We start from the raw sequence: 22,962 nt of genomic DNA, 5'->3' as shown, positions 1-22,962 counted from the left end.
TGTGAGCGGGTCACCGGAAGCACACGTGTTGATCGTGTAGCTATAGGTTTTAGGCCCTGGTAGCTTAGATTTTTTTCGTCGTTCATCGTCTTGGCTTCGGCTAAGACGATGACGACGTCGAATAAAGAAGCTTCAAATCCTTCCCTGACGAGGCGATCGGTCCTACGGTTGGAGCGCTGGATTTGAAAACCAGCCTGTTCAAGTAAGGATGGCATGGCCTTGACAACATCCTCGTGGTGGAATCGTGTCCTCGGGCTCTGCCATTACGATGGCATCTAGTCCAGCGCTGGCGTTGAGTTTGGGAAGTAGTCTCCAGAAGCAAATGCAAATTGTGATCTGCATCGACGACATCTGAAAGATGGTGAATCTTGTGCTAGGCTCGAATTACATCTCGTAGTAATACATGTAATGCATGGTTGGTAGCTGCTTACATCAAATTGCAGGTTGCAAATCGACCCATAGCATGTTTGTTTTTTGGGGATACTTTGATTAGGCCAAGGACACTCTCCATAGTTTGAATTGGAATCTTGCTTTCACTTTTGGACTTGCTATTTGTCAACGCCATTGTGGTTACAACCTTCCAGGCAATTTACCTTCGAACCGCATGTTATGTTGCCAAACCGCGTCTCACCAAACCAAAATATGCGCTTGGGATAATTTAATTTATGCCAAGGTGACTCAGCCTTGGCTTGAAAAGGAACGCTGCTATCACTTTTAGGCGTGCATGAATGCTGATTGGTTTAGGTACTGCATGCTTTGGCATTAAGAAATAGTCATGTCTGTGGACAGAGCTCAACAGTTTCATAATCTTTTGTTCCTACGTACCCACTAGTAAACAGGCATGTTCTCACTAAGAGGAGTTCTAATTATATGTATTGTGCAGCATCTAGATCTAGATTTACTCCTAAACTATTTCAAAACGATACGGACGGGTAACCAGACATGCTTTATTTTATTATAAGATTCCTAAGACAGAATGAAGCCCGTCGCATGCGGGGACGCTAGTTGATGAACGCGCTAAAGCACACCCGATTCCAAGGAGATTAAGTCACACGGATTCCTAGCTAGGTGTGAACTATTGCCCCCTTCATTTTTAACGAAGATTGGAGATGAGTCTGACTTTAGATTAATAAAACCATCAACCATTCAAGAATTAAATCAACCGACAAACAAAAGGAAAGATTTACAATTCCTTCAAGTCCAGAACCCAGCCACACTGCAGTTTTCATGTTTGTACGAGCTATCAGAGCAAGCTCGTGACTAACCTGATTTTTCTCACGTGTAGTAGCCTTCATATGGACCCTCCTATCACCACTGGTTAGCATTTTGATCTCCTGGGACTAGTGCGGCATCCTTGGATCGATCGACAACAGCTTGGCTGATCATCATCATTGCGGCCTCCGAGCTGTCCGTTTCAATAATGGAAGGCAGCGAACTCCATTCTAGCTTAAGAGAAATTCCCTCTTTGCATGCCTCCAACTTAGCTCGTAGTGGATTATCACATGCAAACAAGTGTCTGCATGATGTGAAGATAAGTTGTTGTTGCTGTCGCTGTCCCTCCGTCGGATAAGGCACCATTGACGTTCAGCTTTATCAATCCACCCAGAGGAGGTTCCCACTTCTCTGGTGGTCACAGTTCTGCACCTCTCCTGCCCGACGTCGGCGCAGCAGCAGCACCAGTTAGGCAGGCCGGGTCTGTGAGCATCATGAAGCGCCCGCCCACTGATGGGGTAGTAGCAGTGGCGGGAGGTCGATGGCGGATTGGCCTGGGAGCCTGGCCCGCCACTGCTGGCCTTTTTGCGCCTGTCACTGGTAGGCATTCCTGCAGTAGTGCCCATATGGTCTTCTAGATGGCGTGACGACCATCTGGTGCTACTCGAGGCGCTTGACGATGGAGCTCACGCTCGTCCGAATACCACATCTAGCGTGACCCTACCGCTGCATCGTGACTCTTTCCCTGGTATTGTTCCCTTGAACATAGTTCGGCTTGGCTCGATGCATGATTTTCAAACTGCATTTTTTGCAAAGTGTCCTCGTAAATGAGGTTTAAGCTACTGTCGCAGTCCATCGGGACTTTGGTAAGCCAGTAGCCGTCGATAATAGGGTCAAGGATTAGGCCCGCGATTCCTCGACCAAGGCTGGGAATCGGCTGTTTCTCTTGCCCGAATGTGATTTTTGTATCCAAACATCTGCTGTGCGAGGTTACCATGTCGCTAACATGGTTGATTTCTCGAAGAGCTCTCTTTCGCTGGTTCCGCTAGGGGTGGGTCTCGTAGATAATTAATATTTCGTTGTCGTCGGCCGACTGCCCCTCCCAGCTCGATGCTTTTCCTCGGCTTTTATGAGTTCCAAGGTTATCTAGGAGGTTTAGTCCCCCTTTTGCCACCTGTCAGACGACCCAACATGCCTGAAGCTTGTGGGTTGGATTTGTGTGTAATGAGACAGAGTGGTTTTGCATATGGTTAATCCAAGTTTGCGTTCAGTGCAGACCTGGGTCCTCTGCTCGGATGTTGATTCCTTCGTGTAGGCTGGTCGGCTGGTTTGTCGATTCTAGATCGCTCTTGGTGTCGTCGTCAGGATCTGATAGGTCTTGAGTCGAATTCTTTTGTACCTTGTCTGCTAGCCAGACATCTTCCATATGACGCGGTATCGTGTAACGATGTCTGATAGCCCGTGGAACATTCTAACGTGTCCCCATGCCAGAGATGTTTGTGATTCTGTCGTTATGGCAATTAAATTAGAATACTGCTAAGGTCTCTGCTTCACAGCAATCTGGGATTTTGTTCTTAACGAACATGAATCTTCCAACACTGTCAGACTGTTTCTTTTGATTTTTGTGTAACGTAAGCCAAATCACAGACGTCCTTCGGTCCAGAGTTATCGGGGCAGTACGCAACGTGGGGGCTGGATGGGACCTGAAATTCAATTACATACTGATCTACCGTCGGCTTCCCAGAGGAAACCTCGTGTCAGACGGTGCGACCGTGCTTATCGGGCTGCACCAAAGAGTCTTCGGATCCGAGCTCCAGGTTTGGTCCGACCTGATGTGACATTATCCCGCGGCTCTTGGGGCGTGATCGCTTGAAGATCCTTAGGCTGGATCTGATGAAACGGCACGGGTTATGATCACCGAAATTGGTTCCTCGGGATTTATGTCCTGACGGTGCGTAGAGTTCTGTGATTCTCCTGCGTCTCGGTTAAGACAAGGTCTTGATGCTCGGGCGCAGATGTTGCACCGACGTGGAACTGGTCGTCGGTCGATGTTTCCATCGAGCCTTTGCGACCGCGTAGCAAGGCCTGCATTCGGCCACCAATGTCGGTGCTAAAAATGGCAGATCTCAGGAGGGGGTCCCGAGCTGGTGGTATTGACAAGATGGTAACATGAAGTAGAGAAAGACACGATGTTACATAGGTTCGGGCCCTCGGGAAGAGGTAATACCTACGTCCAACTCTTGTTATATCGATTATGATGGGGTACATGTTGAAGGCAATGCAACTCTCGATATATTGATCGGGTGCATGGTGCACGTATATATGGGTACAAGGGCAACCCTCAGCCTCATCTATACAAGGAAACTAGAGGCGGGGCCGGTAGGAGATTATCCTAATAGATACATGCACATATATGTTCAACCCCCCCCCCCCCCCCCCCCCCCCCCCCCGCAGTCGATACGTCACCAGTGACGCATAGACTGGACCGGAACTCCTCAAATGTAGGCGTCGGTAACCCCTTCGTCATGATATCGACAAACTGCTGAGCGGTGGGAACATGAAGAACGCGGACACGCCCAAGAGCCACCTGCTCTCGCACGAAGTGAATATCGAGCTCAATGTGCTTCGTGCGACGATGATGAACGGGGCTGGCGGAGAGGTAGACCACAGAGACATTGTCACAGTAGACAATGGTGGCCTTCGGGACATCAAGGAGCAACTCCTGGAGAAGCTGCCGGAGCCATGAGCACTCGGCGACGGCATTGGCCACAACACGATACTCAGCCTCGGCACTGGAGCGGGATACCGTGGGTTGTCGTTTAGACGACCACGATATGAGCGAGGGCCCCAGGTAGACGCAGTAGCCTGAAGTCAAGCGTCGCGTGTCCGAGCAGCCAGCCCAATCGGCGTCACTGTAGGTGACAATGTCAGTCGAGGGCGAGGCCGTCAACGTAAGACTCAGAGTCGTGGTGCCGCGGATGTACCGAAGAATCCGCTTCACCAGGTTCCAGTGAGTGTTGCGAGGGGCGTGCATGTGGAGACACACCTGCGGGACGGCGTACTGCAGGTCCGGCCGAGTGAGTGTCAAGTACTGGAGAGCGCCGACGATGGAGCGGTAGAACGCTGCATCTGGCGCGGGTGAGACGTCGAGCGCAGAGACCTTGGCCTTCGTGTCGTTAGGCGTGGGGACAGGCTTGCAGTTAAGCATGCCTGCCCGCTCAAGAAGGTCCTGCGCATACTGCTGCTGGTGAAGAAAGAACCCGTCAGCGCGTCGTACCACCTCAGTGCCGAGGAAGTAGTGCAACGGGCCGAGGTTCTTAATGGCGAACTCGGCGCTGAGGCAAGCAATATGCTGGCGAAGGAGCTCGGGCGAGGAAGCCATCAGGATGATGTCATCAACGTAGAGGAGCAGGTAAGTGGTCGCCGGAGCCTGGTGGTAGACAAACAGCGAGGCGTCGGAGCGAGTAGCCCGGAACCCGAGCTGCTGCAGGAAAAAGGCGATCCGCTGGTACCAGGCACGAGGGGCCTGCTTCAACCCGTACAACGAGCGGGAGAGCAAGCACACATGGTCATGATGAGCCGCGTTGACGAAGCCAGTAGGCTGCTGACAGAAAACCTGCTCCGAGAGATGGCCATGCAAGAACGCATTCGACACATCCATCTGATGCACCGGCCAGGCGCGAGAGACCGCGAGTTGAAGGACCGCGCGAATCGTGCCCGGTTTGACAACCGGGGCGAACATGTTGGTGAAGTCGACTCCAGGGCGCTGGCGAAACCCGCGGACCACCCATCGAGCCTTATAGCGCTCTAGAGACCCGTCAGGGCAAGTCTTATGCCGAAAACCCACTTGCCAGTGATGACGTTTGCATGGGGTGGACGCGGGACAAGCTGCCAGGTGCGGTTGCGCACCAGCGCGTCGAACTCCTCCTGCATCGCCGCGAGCCAATGCTGACAGCGCGTGATCCGAGGAGTGATCCGCTACGGATCCAGTGCCAGGATCCTCCTGGGATCTCGTAGCTGGGATCTTCTGTGCCTAAGGTAATCCTGCATCCAGATTAGTACGCAAAACAGGTATGCCATAGTTCATGTGATCATGCGGGGATAAAATAACGGCGTGTTTAGCAACTCAAGGTGGTGTGGAAGAGGATTGAGAATGGGCAAAAGGGAATACATTCTCATCAAAAATGACATCACGAGAAATGTACACACGGGCCGTACGCAAGTGTAGACACTTGTAGCCCTTGTGGCGAATGCTATACCCGACAAACACGCATTGTTGGGATCTAAAGGCAAGTTTCTGAGTGTTGTACGGTCACTAGTTTTGCCAACATGCACACTCAAACGTGCGGACAGAAGTGTAGTCGGGTTTGTTTTGAAACAATTTTCCCATAGGACTTATGTTGTCGATGACACGACTAGGGAGGCGATTGATAAGATAATAGGCCGACAAATATGCCTCGTCCCAAAAACGTAAAGGCATGGATGCATGTGATAATAGATGCATGTGATAATAATGACATGCCCATGTTAACGATGTCACGATGTTTCCTTTGGGCAGAACCATTCTATTGGTGTGTGTGTGGGCAAGAAATGTGATGTGTGATGCCAAGTTGACGAAAGAAGGTATTACTACGTTTTTCATACTCACCCCCCCCCCCCCCCCCCAGTCGGATTGAACGCATATGATTTTGCAAGACAGGAGGCGTTCAACATGAGCAAGGAAATCACGAAAAACATCAAACACATTACATTTTCTCTTGAGAAGATATATCCAAACAAACTTGCTATAATCATCAATAAATGAAATATAGTACTGGAATCCACCAGACGAGGTCTTGGCAGGTCCCACACATCTGAAAAAATAAGTTCCAACGGAAAAGAGGAAACACTCGAAGATCTAGGAAAGGGTAACTAGTGTGCTTTGCCTTGTTGACATGCATTGCACACATGGGTCATAGACCGACTAGAAGATGGTAATTTATTGGACGCCAAAACATGCTGAACGACTTGTGTGGAGGGATGGTCAAGCCTAGCATGCCAGTCTGCAGCGGAGAGCCGAACCGAAGATAGAGCACGGAAGGGGGAAGGCCGGATGGGGTAAAGCCCATTTTCACATCTGCATTGAAGAAGAACCCTCTTGGTGATCAAATCCTTCATAAGAAAATGAGTGGGATAATATTTTAGATAAGCATGATAATCAATGGTAAGACGATTAACAGAGAGAAGGTTCTTGTCTGCATCGGGAACATGTAGAATGTTGCGAAGCTTAAGATTTGCAGAGGGAGTAGGGAGGATGGCATGACCACGATGAGCTATGTGCAAACCTGAACCGTCGGCGGTGTGGATGCGGTCCCTCCCCGGGGACTTCTCCCTCACAGTGAGGCAATCCAGATCGGAGGTGATGTGATCGGATGCCCCCGTGTCAGTGAACCAGGTTGGGTCAACGAGGATGGACGGCGAAGAAGAAGCTGCCAGGCCAGCCATCTTGGAGTGTTGGGGTTGAAAGGCGTGGTTGTGGAGCTGGCCCCACTCCCAAGCATAGTGCCCAGGGCCATGGCAGAGTTGGCATTGGACGCGGGTGTCACCACCACCCCCGTAGTCACCGCGGTCACCACCACCACGATTGCCATCGTAGTCACCGTGCTGGTGATTGCCGCTGCGATCACTGTGGTTGCCACCGCGGTTGTTGTTGTTGTAGTCACCGCGATCACCTTGGTTACCGCGTCTCTTGCCATGGTAGTTCCCCTTGCCACGAGTGTTGTTGTTGTTGCCGGTCTTGTCGCGGGCGACGTAGTTGACAGAAGAGCCGCCGGCGTGGAGATGAATACGAGCAGCATGGTACTCGCGACGACGCTCAAAGGAGAGAGCGTGAGAGTAGAGCTCCCCAAGGGTCATCTCATCAATCCGAGCCGTAACAGTGGTGATGAGGGGCTCATAATCACTTTCAAGCCATTTGCTAATGGCGGTGATGATGTCGAAGTCCCGCATGGGACGGCCAGCGGCCGCTAGCTGATCGGCGTAGGAGCGGATCTTGGCGAAGTAGTCCACCATGGAGAGATTGCCCTTGCGGAAGTTGGCCATGTCAAGCTTGATCTGGACAACGCTAGCGCGAAAATGGGCAGAATACATCTCCTCAAGAAGTGCCCAGATGGCACGAGAAGTATCAAAACGGATGACCTGCTGAAGTACATCATCGGTGAGAGAGGCAAGCAGGTAGCTGAGAACGATATGGTCCTGCCAGTACCAGACCGCATACTCCGGGCTGAGCGCACGTTTCCCCTTGTCATCGGGTGGAAGGAGGTGAGGAGGGGTGGGAGAGGTGCCATCAACATAGCCTGTAACGTTGGCGATGCAAAGATGAGGTAGGATCTAGGCTTTCCAGAGAAGGTAGTTGGAGGTGGTGAGCTTGGCCGTGATGAGGCTAGCGGAAGGAGCAGGAACAGACGAGGTGGACGGCGCCGAGAGAGAGGCCGACAGAGAAAGCAAGATCATGGCGGAGGAGGTCATGGCGCCGGCAGAAGAAGAACCCATCGAGCAATTACGCGAGAGGGTCTGATACCATGTGAAATAAAGAAGATGTAGATTGGAATAGCACACACAATACGGTGGCCTCTAGGTCATATATATACGCCTCTAGGGCATGCGGCTAGATGGATAATTACAAAGGTTTGTTACAAGAGATAAACCAAAACCCTAGCCGCTAACAACTCCTAGATACTAACAGAATACAGTTTAACAGGGTGTTCTGCCAGTTGAGCAGGAAGGGAGAGGGCAGTCTGTCACATTTTTCTTAGTGGATCCATTTTTCAAACCAAAACTCTGCTTTCGTGGATGGAGTGATCGATTGCTGGACCTCACCGTTGTGCGGCCAAGGCCCAGCGAGACTTGTCATCATAAAGCAGCAGTTCATTGCAGAGGCCCATCATCTCGTTCATCACGGACGGACCGAAAAAGAAAAGGATAGAGATTTTGCGGGTGTTTCGGGCTTCCAGCGGAACGCCGCCGGCGATGGTGGCTGCAGCGGGATTAGAGTAACTCCAATCGGGCGACCCATTTCGTAGGCCGTTATCTGTTTGAGTTGGCACGGACAAAAAAGGCGGCCCAACGCGCGGACCCAAACCCAAATCTCGTCCGCTTCGCGTCCGCGCCGACGCATTTGCAATCCAAATTTGCGCCTCAAATGCGTCGGCGCGGACGCGGAGCGGACGCCACGCGCGTCTTCTCGTTGTCCGTCGCGTCCCCATCAGGCGGGCGTCCACCTACCACGGTCAGTGTTATTTATGACGACCGCCCACCTTGGCCCCATGCGTCAGCGATGGCGGTCGTTCTTTTTAAGCCGGCCGTGCGGCGGGGCCGTCCTCATCCACTCCAGTCGCCCCCCATCCCCACTCGGCAAAGACATCTCTTCTTGGCTTGCGTGTTAGCTTGGCTTTTGGTCTGTCTCTTCAACTTGCGGCTTGCGCCAGTCTGAGCTAAACTGTTGATATGATGTTCGCTCAGTCTCAGATGCAGGTGCAAAAGGGGAATGAAACAGGAAGAAGAAGAGGTGATCGATCAGTGTGATGATGTAAGTCTGAATCGACCTCATTACATCATATACCCCAGCTTTTCCTCACGTACAAATTAAAATAAACGAAAGAAGAACAGTGAGGCTGTAAGGCTAGAGCGTCAAACATGTAATCATTTGTAGTTAAGAAATACGGAGTACATAGAGCCGAAGGAGCTACGCTGTTTCTCATTGCAAATATGATATGATATGCACCTTGTGGGCATTGTTTATAAAAAAGAATTGAACCCTGTCTGACAAAGGCGTTGCGGTTGAAACTTGCAGGCAATTTAAAATGGAAATCCCATGTTACAAAAGTGAACGACAACGCGCATCTATGCCGTAGTGGAATACAAAGTTAAGAACCATGCCACCCACCCACCCAAAGACTCCCTTTTACAGACAGGCCCGCAAAAGCAATCTTTAGAAATAGTACTAAATGAGAAATGAGCAACATTATTGTGGCTCCACATAAACACACTGTAATTTTCCGGGATAGCAGAGGACACGAAACTGATCAATCAGTGGTATCATCTTTTCTCCCCCTGAAATCAAGCATTCCCTTTTGAATAATTAAACATCTGAGCGCGATCGACATACTAAATGGAAGCTAACCAAAGTACACGCTTGAGATAGTCTAATTTATGCCAAGGTGACTCGGCTTTAGCTTTCAACAGAAATTCTCCTTTCGCTTTTGGAACATGCCAGGATGGTGATTGGCACGCTTTCGCGTTTACAACTTGTCATGTCTGTGGACAGAGCTCAACTATTTCATAATCTTTCATCCACCTGGATTCCTGCATACCCACTAGTAACCATACATGTTCTCATTGGGAGTCCTAATTATATCAATGTGATCAGAATCTGGATCTAACCTCTGCGGAAGTGCCCTTCTCCCTCTCCTTCTCTACACAGCAACATCTGAAACCTACTCGCCATCGCTACACTGCAGCAGGGCTTCTTCTCCGGGTAATTTCAATCTCTTTTGTTTCTCAAGGTAGCAAAGTAGTGTGCTCCTGCCGCATCAATCATGTTTGTGAGCTTTCACTCCACAATGTATAAGTACACTTTCTAACTACTAAGTTCATGTGTCTCAATTAAGTTCCTTCTGAGATCTTCTGGAGTTCATGCCAGTGTTAAATTTGATTATTGCACATCTGTGTTCATTGTGTTCATTCTGTAAACCATGTTTCATGAATCTGGTCCACAATAACACATAGCACTGTAGGCAAACTAGACATGCAGAAGTTGCCTTCAACATAATGAAGCAAAATACGTGCTTCCTATATCCAGAGGATTTTTGGAAAGACTGACACAAAAACGCATGTTTGCGCAGTAGTCTTAAGTTTTTTATTCTTGTTCCACTGTTCCTTGTGTAGAACTGTGGTAACTCATATTAATATATCTTCCAGCGCTAAAAAAAACTTATATGGCACCTAGGGTCGGATAATGCAAGAACCATGACGTGTTAAACTATTTCTTCTCACGGCAATTTTCTTTTCTTCGCCATCATTAGAAAATCAGCTTTCCTGTACTTAAAGATACAGATTTTTTTTTTCATACTTTGCTTTTGTGTGTGTACAAAAGGTCCAAGCTAGCTGGTATAACATGACTGCAGAAATGCGTATACCACTGCACGACTTACGTGAGATTACAAATAGATTCTCAGTGGACACAAGAATAGGACAGGGTGGGTACGGAGATGTTTACAAGGTATGGCTTATTACTTGACTTCTTTTAGTTTCAACAAACGTACCAGCAGTCCAGCAATAAAACAAAAAGACCCAGTTATTAATAAATAATTGTGTAATTTCTTATGTCAAACAAAGGGAGTTTACAATGGGAGAGAGGTTGCTGTGAAGTTGCTTCATGTTGATCCGGTGCAAGGAATTGACGACAAACAATACATCAATGAAGTTGGTAACCTTTTAAGGGCTAAGCATCCAAATATCGTACAGTTACTTGGTTATAGTTATGAAACAATGTCTGAATTTGTCAAACATAATGGTAAGGAATGTTTTAGCCAACACATATATAGAGTGCTGTGCTTTGAGTACTTGCAGGCTGGAAGCCTAGATGTGCATCTTCGTGGTATGTATGTTTTCTGTTGTGTTTAAACAAAACTAAATTCTTCAATTATATTGTGTATAATATTCTCCTTATCAACTTGTGTAGACAAATCTTTTGCACCTGTCGCAGACCTCGGTCGTCATGGCACCAGTCGCACTCCCCCGGGAGACTTTCGTCGTCCGAGTACGACATTTCCTATGTTCATAATTCAAATATTAAATTTTTACAATTAAATATATGTACTAAAAAACCTAATTAGATCATTATTATTCATCACGGGTTGACTATCGGTCTGTCGAGTCTTTTCTTGAAAACTCCCAGCTCACGTGGTGTATATATTTGACCGTCGGTGATGGTAGCTCCTCCTTTCGTTCCGAGTGCATTACACCAAATTGTCTAGCACATGGGAACGAAGGAGAAGCTACCCCCACGACAACAGTCAGGATTTTTCGTCCTCTCATATGTGCTGGAGACTCTCACTCACTGATTCCTCTCTGACATTTGCGACCGTCGGTGATGGTCGTTACTCCTCCTTCCCCTAGTGCATAACAAAGGTCTAGCACCCGGAGAAGAAGGAGAAACGACCGCCACGACAACAGTCGGGATTCTTCGGCCTCGACAGACTTAAAGTCAACCCGAAATATCGTTTAATTATCTTTCTAGAAAATCCAGGCCACTCGATATTTCCTACATATTCTAGCACAAGTCATGCCAAAATTCACGGAAAATTCCGGCATGACCTTTGCTAAAACAGGACATATCGAGCGCCTGAAATTTGCCGGAACGAAAATGAATCAACACTCCGGCAAAACATAGGCCACTCGGAGGTGTAACCTGAACATGACCGGCCACTTGGGTAACCACATATCCTATTTGAGCAACACAAGATATACATGTTTTTATCTACATGATATCTTATAGGACTCATATTGACATGGAGATTTGGCTGGTCTCACCTCGAGGTCGGAGGGGGTCGGTGACGGGGACGACGGCGGGGATGATGGAGGGGCTCCTTGATTTCTGCAAAAACAAAAACCCTATAAGTTATCACTAATACATCCCGAATAGTATCATACATATAACATCACTAATACAATTAAAACCCTAGCGAACGACGCGTATCGACGATGAGGATGCGGGATAGGCATTGTCGACGTCGATGCGGGAATAATTGCTTAAACTAAAAAAATAACAACAAATGTGACATGTTCAACTAGTTCTATTAATTCAACTAGTTCTGACTAAATATAAACTTACTATAAATAGAAATAAACTAGTTCTTTATAAAAAATAAACTAGTTCAACTAGTTATATTAATTTTCTTACTAAAAATACATTAGTTCTATTAATTCAACTAGTTCTTACTAAAACTAAACTTGTTGAACTAGTTTATTAATTTACTTACTAATTATTTTAAACGCTTACTAAAAACAGTAAAAAAAACTACATTATACAATAGTAAAAAACTACAGTGAAAAACAGAAAAAAAAAAGAGATGGAGGGAGGAGGGGAAGGGAGGAGGAAGGAGAGAGGAGGAGGGGGAGGAGGCCGGTGGGATCGGAGGAGGGAGGGGGCGGGGGGAGGAGGGGGAGGGTCGGCCCGAGGAGGAGGAGGGAGGGGGCGGGGTGTGGAGGGGGAGGGGGCGGCCAGAGGAGGAGGAGGGAGGGGCGGCCGGAGGAGGAGGGAGTGGGGTGGTGGGAGGAGGGCGGCCGGAGGAGGAGGGGGGGGGGAGAGAAGGAGGGAGGAGGGAGTACCTCGGCGATGAGCAGCGCGGCGGCGGCGGACGACGTACGGGTTCGGCGCGGGCGAGAGCGAGTGAGAGAGAGTGAGTGTGAGAGGGTGAACCGCGCTCCAGGATAAGGTAAGTAAGTAGTAGCGCGTTTCAGAGAAACGCGCTACTGCTACGGGCCATAGCAGTAGCGCTGGTCAGTGGTACGCGCTACTGCTAAGTGGGGCTAGCCATCTGCGCCCAGTACAAATATAGCAGCAGCGCGGTTTCGCAGAACGCGCTACTGCTAATACTTTAGCAGTAGCGCGGTCTATTTAAAAACGCTACTACTAAGTAGCAGTAGCGCCCTGTTTTGTCAAGCGCTACTGCTAAGATGTGTGTATAAGGTTTTCCCTAGTAGTGTACGCCCATAAAGTGATAGAAGGTGTAATCTAAATTCTGTCCACACTCATTCTCAATGATCATGTTATGCATGATCATGCAAGCAGACATGATATACCAAAGAGTTTTTTTACCCTAGAATCTAGATGGTCCTCGCATAGTAGCAAACTGGAATTGCAAAATCACAAAAGCCCTCTCAACATCTTTCCTAGCCGCCACATGTGCATTGTCAAAGATGAGTTTTTTCTTACTTTGGGGTTTTGCAATTGGCTTAACAAAAGTACTCCACGTCGGGTAGATCCTATCTGCAAGATTGTACCTGAAGTCATGGTCGTGCAATGATGGTGCTCAGCGTTGGTCGCGGCGCGGCCTAGATACCTTGTATCTCGTCTCTTTGCCTTGCCAGTTCGAGTTCGAGCTAGTAGAGTTTGTGTTGTGTTGTATACCTCTTTTTTACCAAACCTAGTTTGGTGCTTCTCTCTTTCTCTCATGTATGTCACTGTTATTTCTCTCCGTCCTATCAATAAAATGATACACAAACTTTGTGTATTCATGAAAAAGAGATTCTAAAAATGAAAAGAAATGTGCACGTAGAATCCTGCTTCATGAGAGAGATGGTAAGCACATATACATATAGTACATCTTTTTATTTCAAGTTTCTTTTGATTAAAGAGTGATTTTCCCATCTGCATTTTGGAGCAAGCATACAGGATAAAAGAAATACTTTGCTCTCACAATTACACATTAATATTCTCTTTCTAGGTTAGTTATCTGGGAAGTGGTATGCGACACCTTTGAACAGAATATGTTAGGATTCGCCCACGGATCGATCACATCAATTCACGACGAACATGCGGACACAAAAACTTTTATAGCCAAGGGCCCTTGTCATGCCCTTTGTTTTCTCTTTATTGATGTTCTTCTTTTTCCACAATCTACAAAGCTCACGGCCGGCTGCACATATATATGCAGCGACCACGACCAGCTGACCCAACTCCTAGCGTTGCACGGCACAAAACTTGCCAAACTTGCCTGCACGTATATGGCCAGGTGCTAATCCTAGCCATACTTAATATCCTAGTACAAAAACGGGCAGGACATGTAGTCCTATACTAACTCACGTACCCAGCCAACTATAAACTAACTAAACTACTCAAGATTATTACTAACAGAATTTGACTTCTGCATACAATATATTGGCAATGAAATTTGTGCGTCAAGAACACTTTTGTACAAGTATCGTACATCATACTTTCATATTTTTCATATGAAATTATATCTCTCTATTTCTGTTTCATAGGTACATAGCAATTGGAAGAATAGGATAAAGACCACTTCGGAGTATCCATTAGAGGAATCACATCAAGTGCAGACATGCATCGACACAGCAATGCATTGTATGGAACCTGAAAGAAACAACCGACCCACTATAGCAGAAGTCTTGGATATTCTTAACAGGACAGAAACTCATATTCCAAAGAGACAGGTCTGATCTGCGTACTTAATGCAAACAAAATGAAATGGAAGCAAGAGAGCATTTAATTTACAATAATTGGCAGAAGACAATTGTTTGTGTACATGGACTAGCTAGCTAGCAGTTATAGATTTCGTAGCTCCTCATTTCCCAGTCATTTTGTTTTCCAAATGCAAAATTTACTCTTTGCATATTGTTGATTCTTCACTCTTCAATCTGCGTAGAACAACTTCAGTTTAATTTCGTCTAATTCTAGGAACAGAAAAACTAGAGAGTGCACGTACAAAATCGTGCCGTGCAGTGAATGCTGGCGTTTGATGTCACACGAAGTACCCTGATGGGCTTATAGGATAGCTTGACCAGGGTGCCGAGGCTGTTGGAAATAAAAAGTTGCATGCCTAGCTATGTCTGATTGTCTGAGTTAGAAAACATGAGGTTTCAATAATGTGTTTGATTTACATGCCATACATGAGTCTCGGTTGTGTCCTAGACTCTCCTAGTTGTACATGGCTTTGATCATGTAAACTAGTACTAGTCTGTAATGGTTTAGCATACTGTGTTGATAACTGAATGCCCGTGCAAGCATCTGGGCCGGAAAAGAAATCAACCATGTCATTGTGCTGTGTTTTGCTCATGATCATCTGACGTGTTCGATTTAGTGTTGTAGAGCATTACCGATCCAACTAAGGAAACCAAGAGTGACACCCTCACTTGGCACGGCTGGAGGTTGCAGCACTGGCTGCCGGTGATGGTGGTGGGAGAGAGGAGAGGCAGAGAGGTGTCGTTCGGTGGCTGGTGGAGTAGAGTGGTGGAGGAGAAACAAGCTAGTGGAGGAGGAGCACTGGCTGCATGGTGATGCTCCGTAAGCATCAACCTAGCTTTAAAATCATGGCCCACACCTTGTTTCCACTTTAATCATGTCAGCGTGTCACCCTCTGTTAGAACTATGGCCTTGTTCGTGTAATGGTGTCGTCTTGGTGAAGATGGTGTTGAGGCCACCCATGTGTTCATATGTTTATTGTTTTGATGTGTTGCATTTTGCCGTTCCAGTATGTTGCACTTTTATTCCAACATGTGGTATTACAACCTTTTCCTCAGCTGGTTTGCAGTTGCACGTTTTGTGAAGAGCAATCTAACTGAAAGACCAGTCAATAACTTAGCTTACACACATGTAGCATAATCATCGCAGAGTATTTACTAGACAGTGAGACCATGATCATGATAATTCCATGTACTTACACATAAAAACTTGTTGCAGATGGCAGCTGTGCTCCCGTGTCCAACAATTGGGCTCAAGAGCGATTCTAATATGTTGGAGGTGATGGTAGCTGAACTGAACAATAATGAACACGGATATTGCAATTCGATGCCAACAGATAGCTCTAACCGTACTGTGCAACAAATTGCTGACAGGGAAACATCATCAGTTGTGGAAGAAGTAATCATTGGAAGGACAGAGGAAAAACAAAAAATACTATCTATTTTATCCGAGAGCATCACAGAAAAAATGATCATCCTTCCAATATATGGCATTGGAGGCATTGGCAAGACAACCTTGGCACAATTGATATTCAATGACCCACAGTTCCAAGACTACACTCGGGTGTGGATATATGTTTCTCAGGAATTCAACTTGAATAAGATTGGCAATTCTATAATAACACAGTTAACAGACAAGATCAGCAATATACCTACCAAACAGATGCTTCATAAATGCCTTGAAGAGCTATTTGCTAGTAGGAGCATCCTTGTTGTTGTAGATGATCTGTGGGAAGAGAACCCAAAAGAGTTTCATAAATTGAAGGTTATGCTAGGGCTTGGCCTGGGAAGCAAGGTGATTATAGTAACTACACGTGATGGAGGCCTCGCAAGGAAAATTTGTAGTCCTGCAGTTACACCATATAAGCTGGAGACTTTGAGAGTTGATGAGTGCTGGACTATAATTAAACAAAAAGCTGACTTTGAAGGCCGAGTCGACCAAGAACAATTGGAGCATATAGGAAGGGAGATTGCGACCAAGTGTGGAGGAGTCCCCTTAGCGGCTCAATCACTTGGATACATGTTGAACGGTATGACTTCAGATGATTGGGAGTCGGTGAGAGATAGTTATATCTGGAATCTATCAACTTCGGAGGGCCACGAAGTGCTTGCATCCTTACTGTTAAGCTATAGCCAGATGTCTGCTTGGTTGAAGTTGTGCTTTTCCTATTGTGCAATCTTTCCAAAAGGTTACATAATAGTGAAGTATGATCTAATTTACCAATGGATTGCTCTTGGGTTCATCAAGCAATCTAGGATATTTGATTTTATGCAGCTCTCAGAGAATTATGTCACACAACTTTTGGGGATGTCCTTTCTTCAATATTCAAAGAGACCTTTGGTGAGATCCTACATAATTTTCTCTTATTTTTAGGTATTTTAGTTCACATACTATATATTTTTGATGACTCTGGGGAAAAAGTATTATATTGTGCATATGCTCGTATTGCAATTATTTTGCATATTTTTTTTGAAAAAATCAGAAATGTGTATGTAGTATACGATGCTATGCTCACTAACAAAAAAAAAGAATGAATATATGTTCGTGATTGTACAAATCAAGATAAATTTGTGGCACACATCGTTTATCCATTATGGCCAATTTTTTCAGTTATAGATAACAAATATGAACAGTTTTAGTTTGTACTGGTACTCGTACTCTAATACAACACACAATTATGAGAAAACGTTATGAAATTAGTTTTTTGAAATATGCAAGTGCAAGTAGTTGCTAATGGGCGCATATGAAACATGCTCGTTCCTGGATGGTCAATGGGCAGTCGGTTGGGGACCTTGTGCCCATGGTCCGTTGACATTTATATTTGTTAATGGGCGCCGTTAATTAGTCGGAGGGCGCTTTCTAACTGGCAGCACTGCATAGTTCATCAACCTCTCTGCTGAGGACGACTTCATTTGGAACCTCTTGCGCTCACATGCTCTTTGAGGGCACGGTGCAATCTCCGCTCATTTGCTTGGCTTGCTTAAGCGGCATGGCCTCACCAATCAATGTGTGTCTTCTTTATGATCAGCTCCATGAGATGATGTCGCACATTCTCACATGATCTGTCTTACAAAGTCAGGTATGACACTGGGTACTTTCCGCGTTCTCGCTGCAGCCGGCCGAGGACTTCCCATCCTGGCCTCTTCATGCTCGCCCTCCCGAGCAACAACATCACCTTACATGGTTTTGGCTGTTACGTTTGCCTTTAGCTCTCGCAGCTTTTGTCCAGTTTCCTGTCTTCTTAATGCTTTCTCCTCTAATATACATAGGCACACATTTAGGTGGATTAACAAACTAACTACTTCTTAATCTCTATATGGATTTAACTTCGGCCCCTTCCTTGCATCATCTACTAGGCACTACTTTGACCACGGCATGTCTTTCGGCTCAGAAAACTACTCCGTCGTACTAGCTTTAGTTGATACTGTACTCACAAACTGACAAATTACTGTTCCAAATTAATTGCCATGAAAATATGGTACCCACATCGAAGTACTTCCGTTGATATGCTACTCTGTTCACGTACACTGTTTATAGTTATAATATAATAATATTGATAAATATACAACCGTCAGAAGAAATAAATTCAAAATTCTTACACCATTAGGTGTTCTTTTGTTGCAGAGGGGTAGAAATCAAGAGAAAGATGGTACATTGTTCACAATGCATGACCTAGTGCATGATCTCGCAAAAGAGATCCTGTCCCATCAACTAAACACTGGAGGAAATAAGTGCCGCTATGCATTGCTCACAGATTGTAGCAAGTCATTGCAGTTGTTCGTGAATTTTCCTGCAAATATAAAGGCGCTACGTTTTCAGGACTGTGGCGGACAAGAACTTTGTGGTAGTGCATTTTCGTCAGCGAAGTGCCTCTCTGTCTTGGATTTAAGTGAATGCTTTATTAATGAGCTGCCTGATTGTATTGGTCAGTTGAAGCAACTACGGTTTCTTCGTGCTCCAGACATACGTTTGGAGATTCCCAATTGTATCACTGAGCTCTCAGAATTAAATTACCTCAACCTTAGAGGCTCTTCTGAAATCTCAGCGCTGCCGGTGTCAATTGGTGATATGAAAGGTTTGATGCATCTTGATTTATCAGGTTGCAATAGAATAAGTAAACTCCCAATATCATTTTCAGAGCTCAAGCAGCTGGTGCATCTGGATTTATCAAATTGCAATATGTTTTTGGCAGAAACTTTGGGTGGTTGCACCAAACTTCAGTATCTGAATTTATCAGTTCTAAATTCTACGGGCCATAAGCGCATCACAGGGCTGCCAGAGGTCATTGGCAATCTAATTAAACTTAGGTATTTAAATCTATCGCGGTGCGTGGACCTCATGGGGCCTTGGCCTCCTGAGGCGGAGGAAATTCACAAGTTGCTTTGTTCTATCAGTACCCTTTCAAACCTAGAGCATCTGGACTTGTCCAGAAATAATCAGATTTCCAGTATACCAGAAAGTATTGGAAAGCTCACGAAGCTTCATACATTGGACCTCTCAATCTGCTGTAACATAAAGAAGCTTCCTGATAGTATCTTCAAAATGGTTCGTCTGAAGGTTCTGTCATGGATATATTGGCCTAATAGATTGTCTGAATCCGCGCTCCCTCGGTTTAATTTTGTATCATTGCCTCACTTTGAGGTGCAGTCTTCAAATGATAAATGTAGCAGTAATATCAGCCTGCTACAGCCTACAAATCCTGATCAGCTGGACATAGGTAAACTTGAAAATGTGAAGTCTGCAGAAGAGGCAACAAGTGTAAAACTCATAGACAAACAAGCAATCAGGACTCTAAAATTTCAATGGACCCTAGGTGCTGAGAGGTTTGTTGATGACAAGGTTGTGTTGGAAAAGCTAGTGCCACCAAGCAGTGTAGAGATATTGACTATAGTTGGTTACAGGAGTCACAACATTCCTGATTGGTTTATGGGTATTAGGCAGTATCTCCCTAATCTTTTGGCGTTAACTCTATGTGATTTTCCTAACTGCAATAACCTACTACCACCACTTGGTCTACTACCAAACTTACTAAACCTGATTCTCGACCGTATGGAGGGCTTGGAAGAGTGGAACACAACACATTACAGTGGCAAGGAAGGTTCAAATGAACCCATGTTTCCTAAGCTTGAAGAATTGAAGATAAAGCAATGCCCCAAGCTAAGGATAAGTCTGCCTAGAGCTAGACGCTTGTGGATACAAGATTCTGATAATATTCTATCATCATGGGGAGAGGGCTCAACACATATCGGTGATTCCTTCTCTTCTCTAATGCATATCATCAAGGGGAGAGAACTGCTTGTTTCTGGCAGCAAGGTGCCCATGCATCAATGGAGGTTGCTTTACCACCTCCCTGCCTTCCGTACTTTAAAGATCATGGATTGCACTGATTTGAGCACCTCACCTGACATGACCCAACACCTCTCCTCCATTGACTTACAATGCCTCAGATTATCGTCACTCGACCAGGCAGAACTCCCTAATTGGTTGGCTAAGCTGACTTCACTACATGAACTAACTCTGGATAGGTGCGAAAGCATGACATCACTACCGCAGTGGTTAGGAGAAGTTACCTCTTTGAAGAAAATGGAGGTCATATTCTGCCCCAAATTAGAGAAGTGGTTGAAATCAAAGGAGAACAAGAGGTTTATTGCTCACATAGACATTACGGTATGTGCCTCGCAAGCTATATGTTTTTTGTTGCATTTATTTCTGTATTGTATATATACACATGCATGGCAAGAGTACGTTGCATAATTCATGCGTCAAGATTACTGATTGTTCTGATTATATCTATTATTTCCATTTTTCAGGTCACGAGATCACCATATCAATTATTATTTTTGGGGGAAGCTTCAGACGAGTCAAATGAAGAGGACATAGCAGAGACCAATGAGGAGACAACCTACAGCCTACATACTGCAACCGGTTCACAGAGGCCAATAGATGACGGTGTCAGCAACCCGAGCTCCCCGCCACCCACCCGGATGGCGGACACAATTCCGCAGTCCCGAGCTGCCGCCCTTACCCCGGAGACGCCGCGCCATCTGCATCCCTCCCCTGCGGCGCACAACACGATGCCGTCTACAAATATCGCAGCCACCATGGTGGCACCCATCAGTGACGACGATGCCGACAACATGTCCATCATCTGCATCGGCGACGATGACAAACTGACTGTCAGCGCGACGGCCAGGCCTGCCCGCCCCACTCCATGCACCCCGCTCGGCCTCCTTATGGTATCGCCCCTAGCCACTTCCCTGGTCGGCGACGGAGCTGAAGGCGTCCTCCCCAGGCCAGGCTACACCCTCACTAACGCCACCTACAACGCCGATGACGAAGGGCCCCAGCTGGACTCTTCCTCCGGCAGCTGGGCCAGCTTGCAGCGGGCAAGGAAGGGGAAGGGAAAGCAGAGTGATACGGATCTCGTCGACCCCGTGGACGTGCCGATCATCAGCAAGAAGATGAGGAGCCTGCTAGAGCTGCAAGAGTTGGATGTAGAGGCAGGAAGCACGGGGACCGCAGTCAGTGCAAGTTCTCCAGCCGTGTTGAGCTTGGGTCTCAATGCCGCGGTCAGCGCAAGTGTGAAGCCCCGTTGCTACCGGAGATCACCGGAGCGCGAGCAGGAGGATGATGCCGCTTGTGGAGAGCGGCCACCGGAGCAAACAAAGGATCCAGAAAAGAGGAACAACAGCGGGACAGAGGAAGAAGGAGACAGGTTCAGTTTCAGATTTCTGTTGGATGCCTTCCTTGCTGTGGTTGCTTGCTTTTGTAGTCCCCAAAGCAGACACTAGCCCAAGTCCACCTGACCACAGCCCATGACAACCCAGCCCATGACCGGGGGTGTGGCTCCATGTACTACGACAGCAAGTTCTTCAACAAGCATGTCTCGAAAAAAAAAATCTTCAACAAGCAAGCTAGGGCCTTGAGTGTTCCTTGAGACTTTGTTTGTTCCTTTCGCGGGCTTATTGTGCTGTTGGGTTGCCCCCAGCTAGTACTATCTATTTCTTCTTGTCTTTTTCTTGTTGAACCTTCTGTTTACCTATGGACCTCCATTTCGATGTGAATGTATCATGTTGTGGCTTTATTTATAAAGCGGGGCGAGAAGTCTTTTTCGGTAGGTCCTTGTGTGTAGGTTTGAATCCTGTGGTCTTGCTAGGGCCGTTTTCTGCATGGTTGCCGTCTCTTGCACTGTTCCCATAGTCGTCGGGGCCTCAGGGCCCTGCCACACTTTGTATCTTCTCATTTGTTCTCCAACCTTGTCTCAAAAAAAAAAAAATCCTTCGGCAGCCGTTCTACCGCATTTGCATGGCATTCTGTTCAATTGTTTTTTTTTTCTTGAGTTAATTGCAGAAAACCACCACATTTGGGGTTAGGTTTGCAGAAAACTACCTAGTCCCTAATTTTTTTGCAAAAGCCACCGCATTTCTAGTTAACTTTTTGCAGAAAGCACCGATCGGGTGATTTGTTGTGTTTGATCACTTTCTGTCAAGTAGGGCCGGATTGTAAGAAGCTGGTTTGGCAAAACATAGACATACACCCCCTAGATTTCACAAGGACACCCTTATTCAAAAAATAAAAAAGCAAGCATGTATGTCTATTTTTCATAACCGAATAAGGCCTTGAGAATTTCGTGTGTACTCTGTTGCCGGATATAAACCGCAGATAAATGTCTTCGACGCCTGGGTAGGTAGAATAGCTTTTTGATGGACCAATCCAAACGTGCCAACCCATATAAAGATTCCAAATGTGCCAGACTAACAGAATAATCATGTCTCATAAAAAGATTCATCTGCCGGAGGCTGTCATTCATGTGCCAGTGAACAAATGCTGCTTCGGTCCAGATCGAGGGAGAGAGAGAGAAATGCTACAAGAGCTGGGTTTCCACCAAGAGCTATGGTTCTCCGGATAATTTTTTAGAAAAGGTGGTTCTCCGGATAATAGATTGTGATAATATGCTGTCATCATGTGGAGAGCCGCACTCGTCTAAGATTTCCACTCGATGTGATGTGACGAAGGAGAAAAGGTGGTTGAAACTCCCCCTATCAGCAGTCTCCCAGATCGCATCTCACGGAGCCTCTGCCCCGACCCCGCCGCCGCCCCAGCCCCAACTTCAGCAGTCTCCTCTCCCTCCAGCGCCGCCACTCCACCCCTCTCCCGCGACCCTCACCTTCACTGCCAAGGGAGGGAAGGGAAGGCCCTAGATCCACAGCGGTGATCCGAAACCTAGCCGCCTCCCGGGTCGCCTTCGCCCGGGCGACTCCGGAGGATCCTCCCCCGTCCCCTCCAGCCCCCTTCATCGGCGTGCCCCTTGCCGGCGCCTCCGCCGATGCCGGCGCCCTTCTCGCCTAAAGACGGAGGGGAGGAGAGTGCACCGGGGCGGCGGCTCCATGGGCGGTTGTGGAGTGGTGGCAGCGGATCAACGGCGGCACGGCATGTAGCCGTGGCCTGAAGCCGGAGCGGCGTCTTCACGGCGGGTGGTGCGCAGCGTCGGCACTAATCTCCGGCGGCGT

At 46.9% G+C, this 22,962-nt stretch overlaps 1 protein-coding gene and 1 long non-coding RNA gene across 2 annotated transcripts; both read left to right on the top strand.

Annotated features, from left to right (window-relative positions):
* The first annotated feature begins 9,461 nt into the window (after positions 1 to 9,461).
* Positions 9,462 to 10,814, top strand: LOC109746129 (uncharacterized). Its single transcript, XR_002228697.3, has 3 exons — positions 9,462 to 9,727; positions 10,346 to 10,471; positions 10,588 to 10,814. It is a non-coding gene; the product is annotated as an uncharacterized lncRNA (long non-coding RNA).
* A 4,201-nt stretch (positions 10,815 to 15,015) lies between these two features.
* LOC123493927 (uncharacterized) lies at positions 15,016 to 22,270 on the top strand. Its single transcript, XM_045228237.2, has 3 exons — positions 15,016 to 16,792; positions 18,077 to 20,119; positions 20,263 to 22,270. The coding sequence occupies exons 1-3, from the start codon at positions 15,671 to 15,673 to the stop codon at positions 21,241 to 21,243; spliced, it is 4,146 nt and encodes a 1,381-aa protein (XP_045084172.2). The 5' UTR covers positions 15,016 to 15,670; the 3' UTR covers positions 21,244 to 22,270.
* The last annotated feature ends 692 nt before the right edge of the window (positions 22,271 to 22,962 follow it).

The sequence above is a fragment of the Aegilops tauschii genome, chromosome 5, assembly GCF_002575655.3.
Source record: "Aegilops tauschii subsp. strangulata cultivar AL8/78 chromosome 5, Aet v6.0, whole genome shotgun sequence".
Taxonomy (NCBI): domain Eukaryota; kingdom Viridiplantae; phylum Streptophyta; class Magnoliopsida; order Poales; family Poaceae; genus Aegilops; species Aegilops tauschii.
Note: the sequence above shows the minus strand (reverse complement) of the source record. Positions and strands in the feature narration are given on the sequence as shown.

Excerpts from the sequence above, each read along its gene's own strand:
- LOC123493927 (XM_045228237.2), top strand. The coding sequence starts at position 15,671 with ATGGCAGCTGTGCTCCCGTGTCCAACAATTGGGCTCAAGAGCGATTCT. Across the intron at positions 16,793-18,076 it reads AATATTCAAAGAGACCTTTG|AGGGGTAGAAATCAAGAGAA; the intron begins GTGAGATCCTAC and ends CTTTTGTTGCAG. Across the intron at positions 20,120-20,262 it reads TTGCTCACATAGACATTACG|GTCACGAGATCACCATATCA; the intron begins GTATGTGCCTCG and ends TCCATTTTTCAG.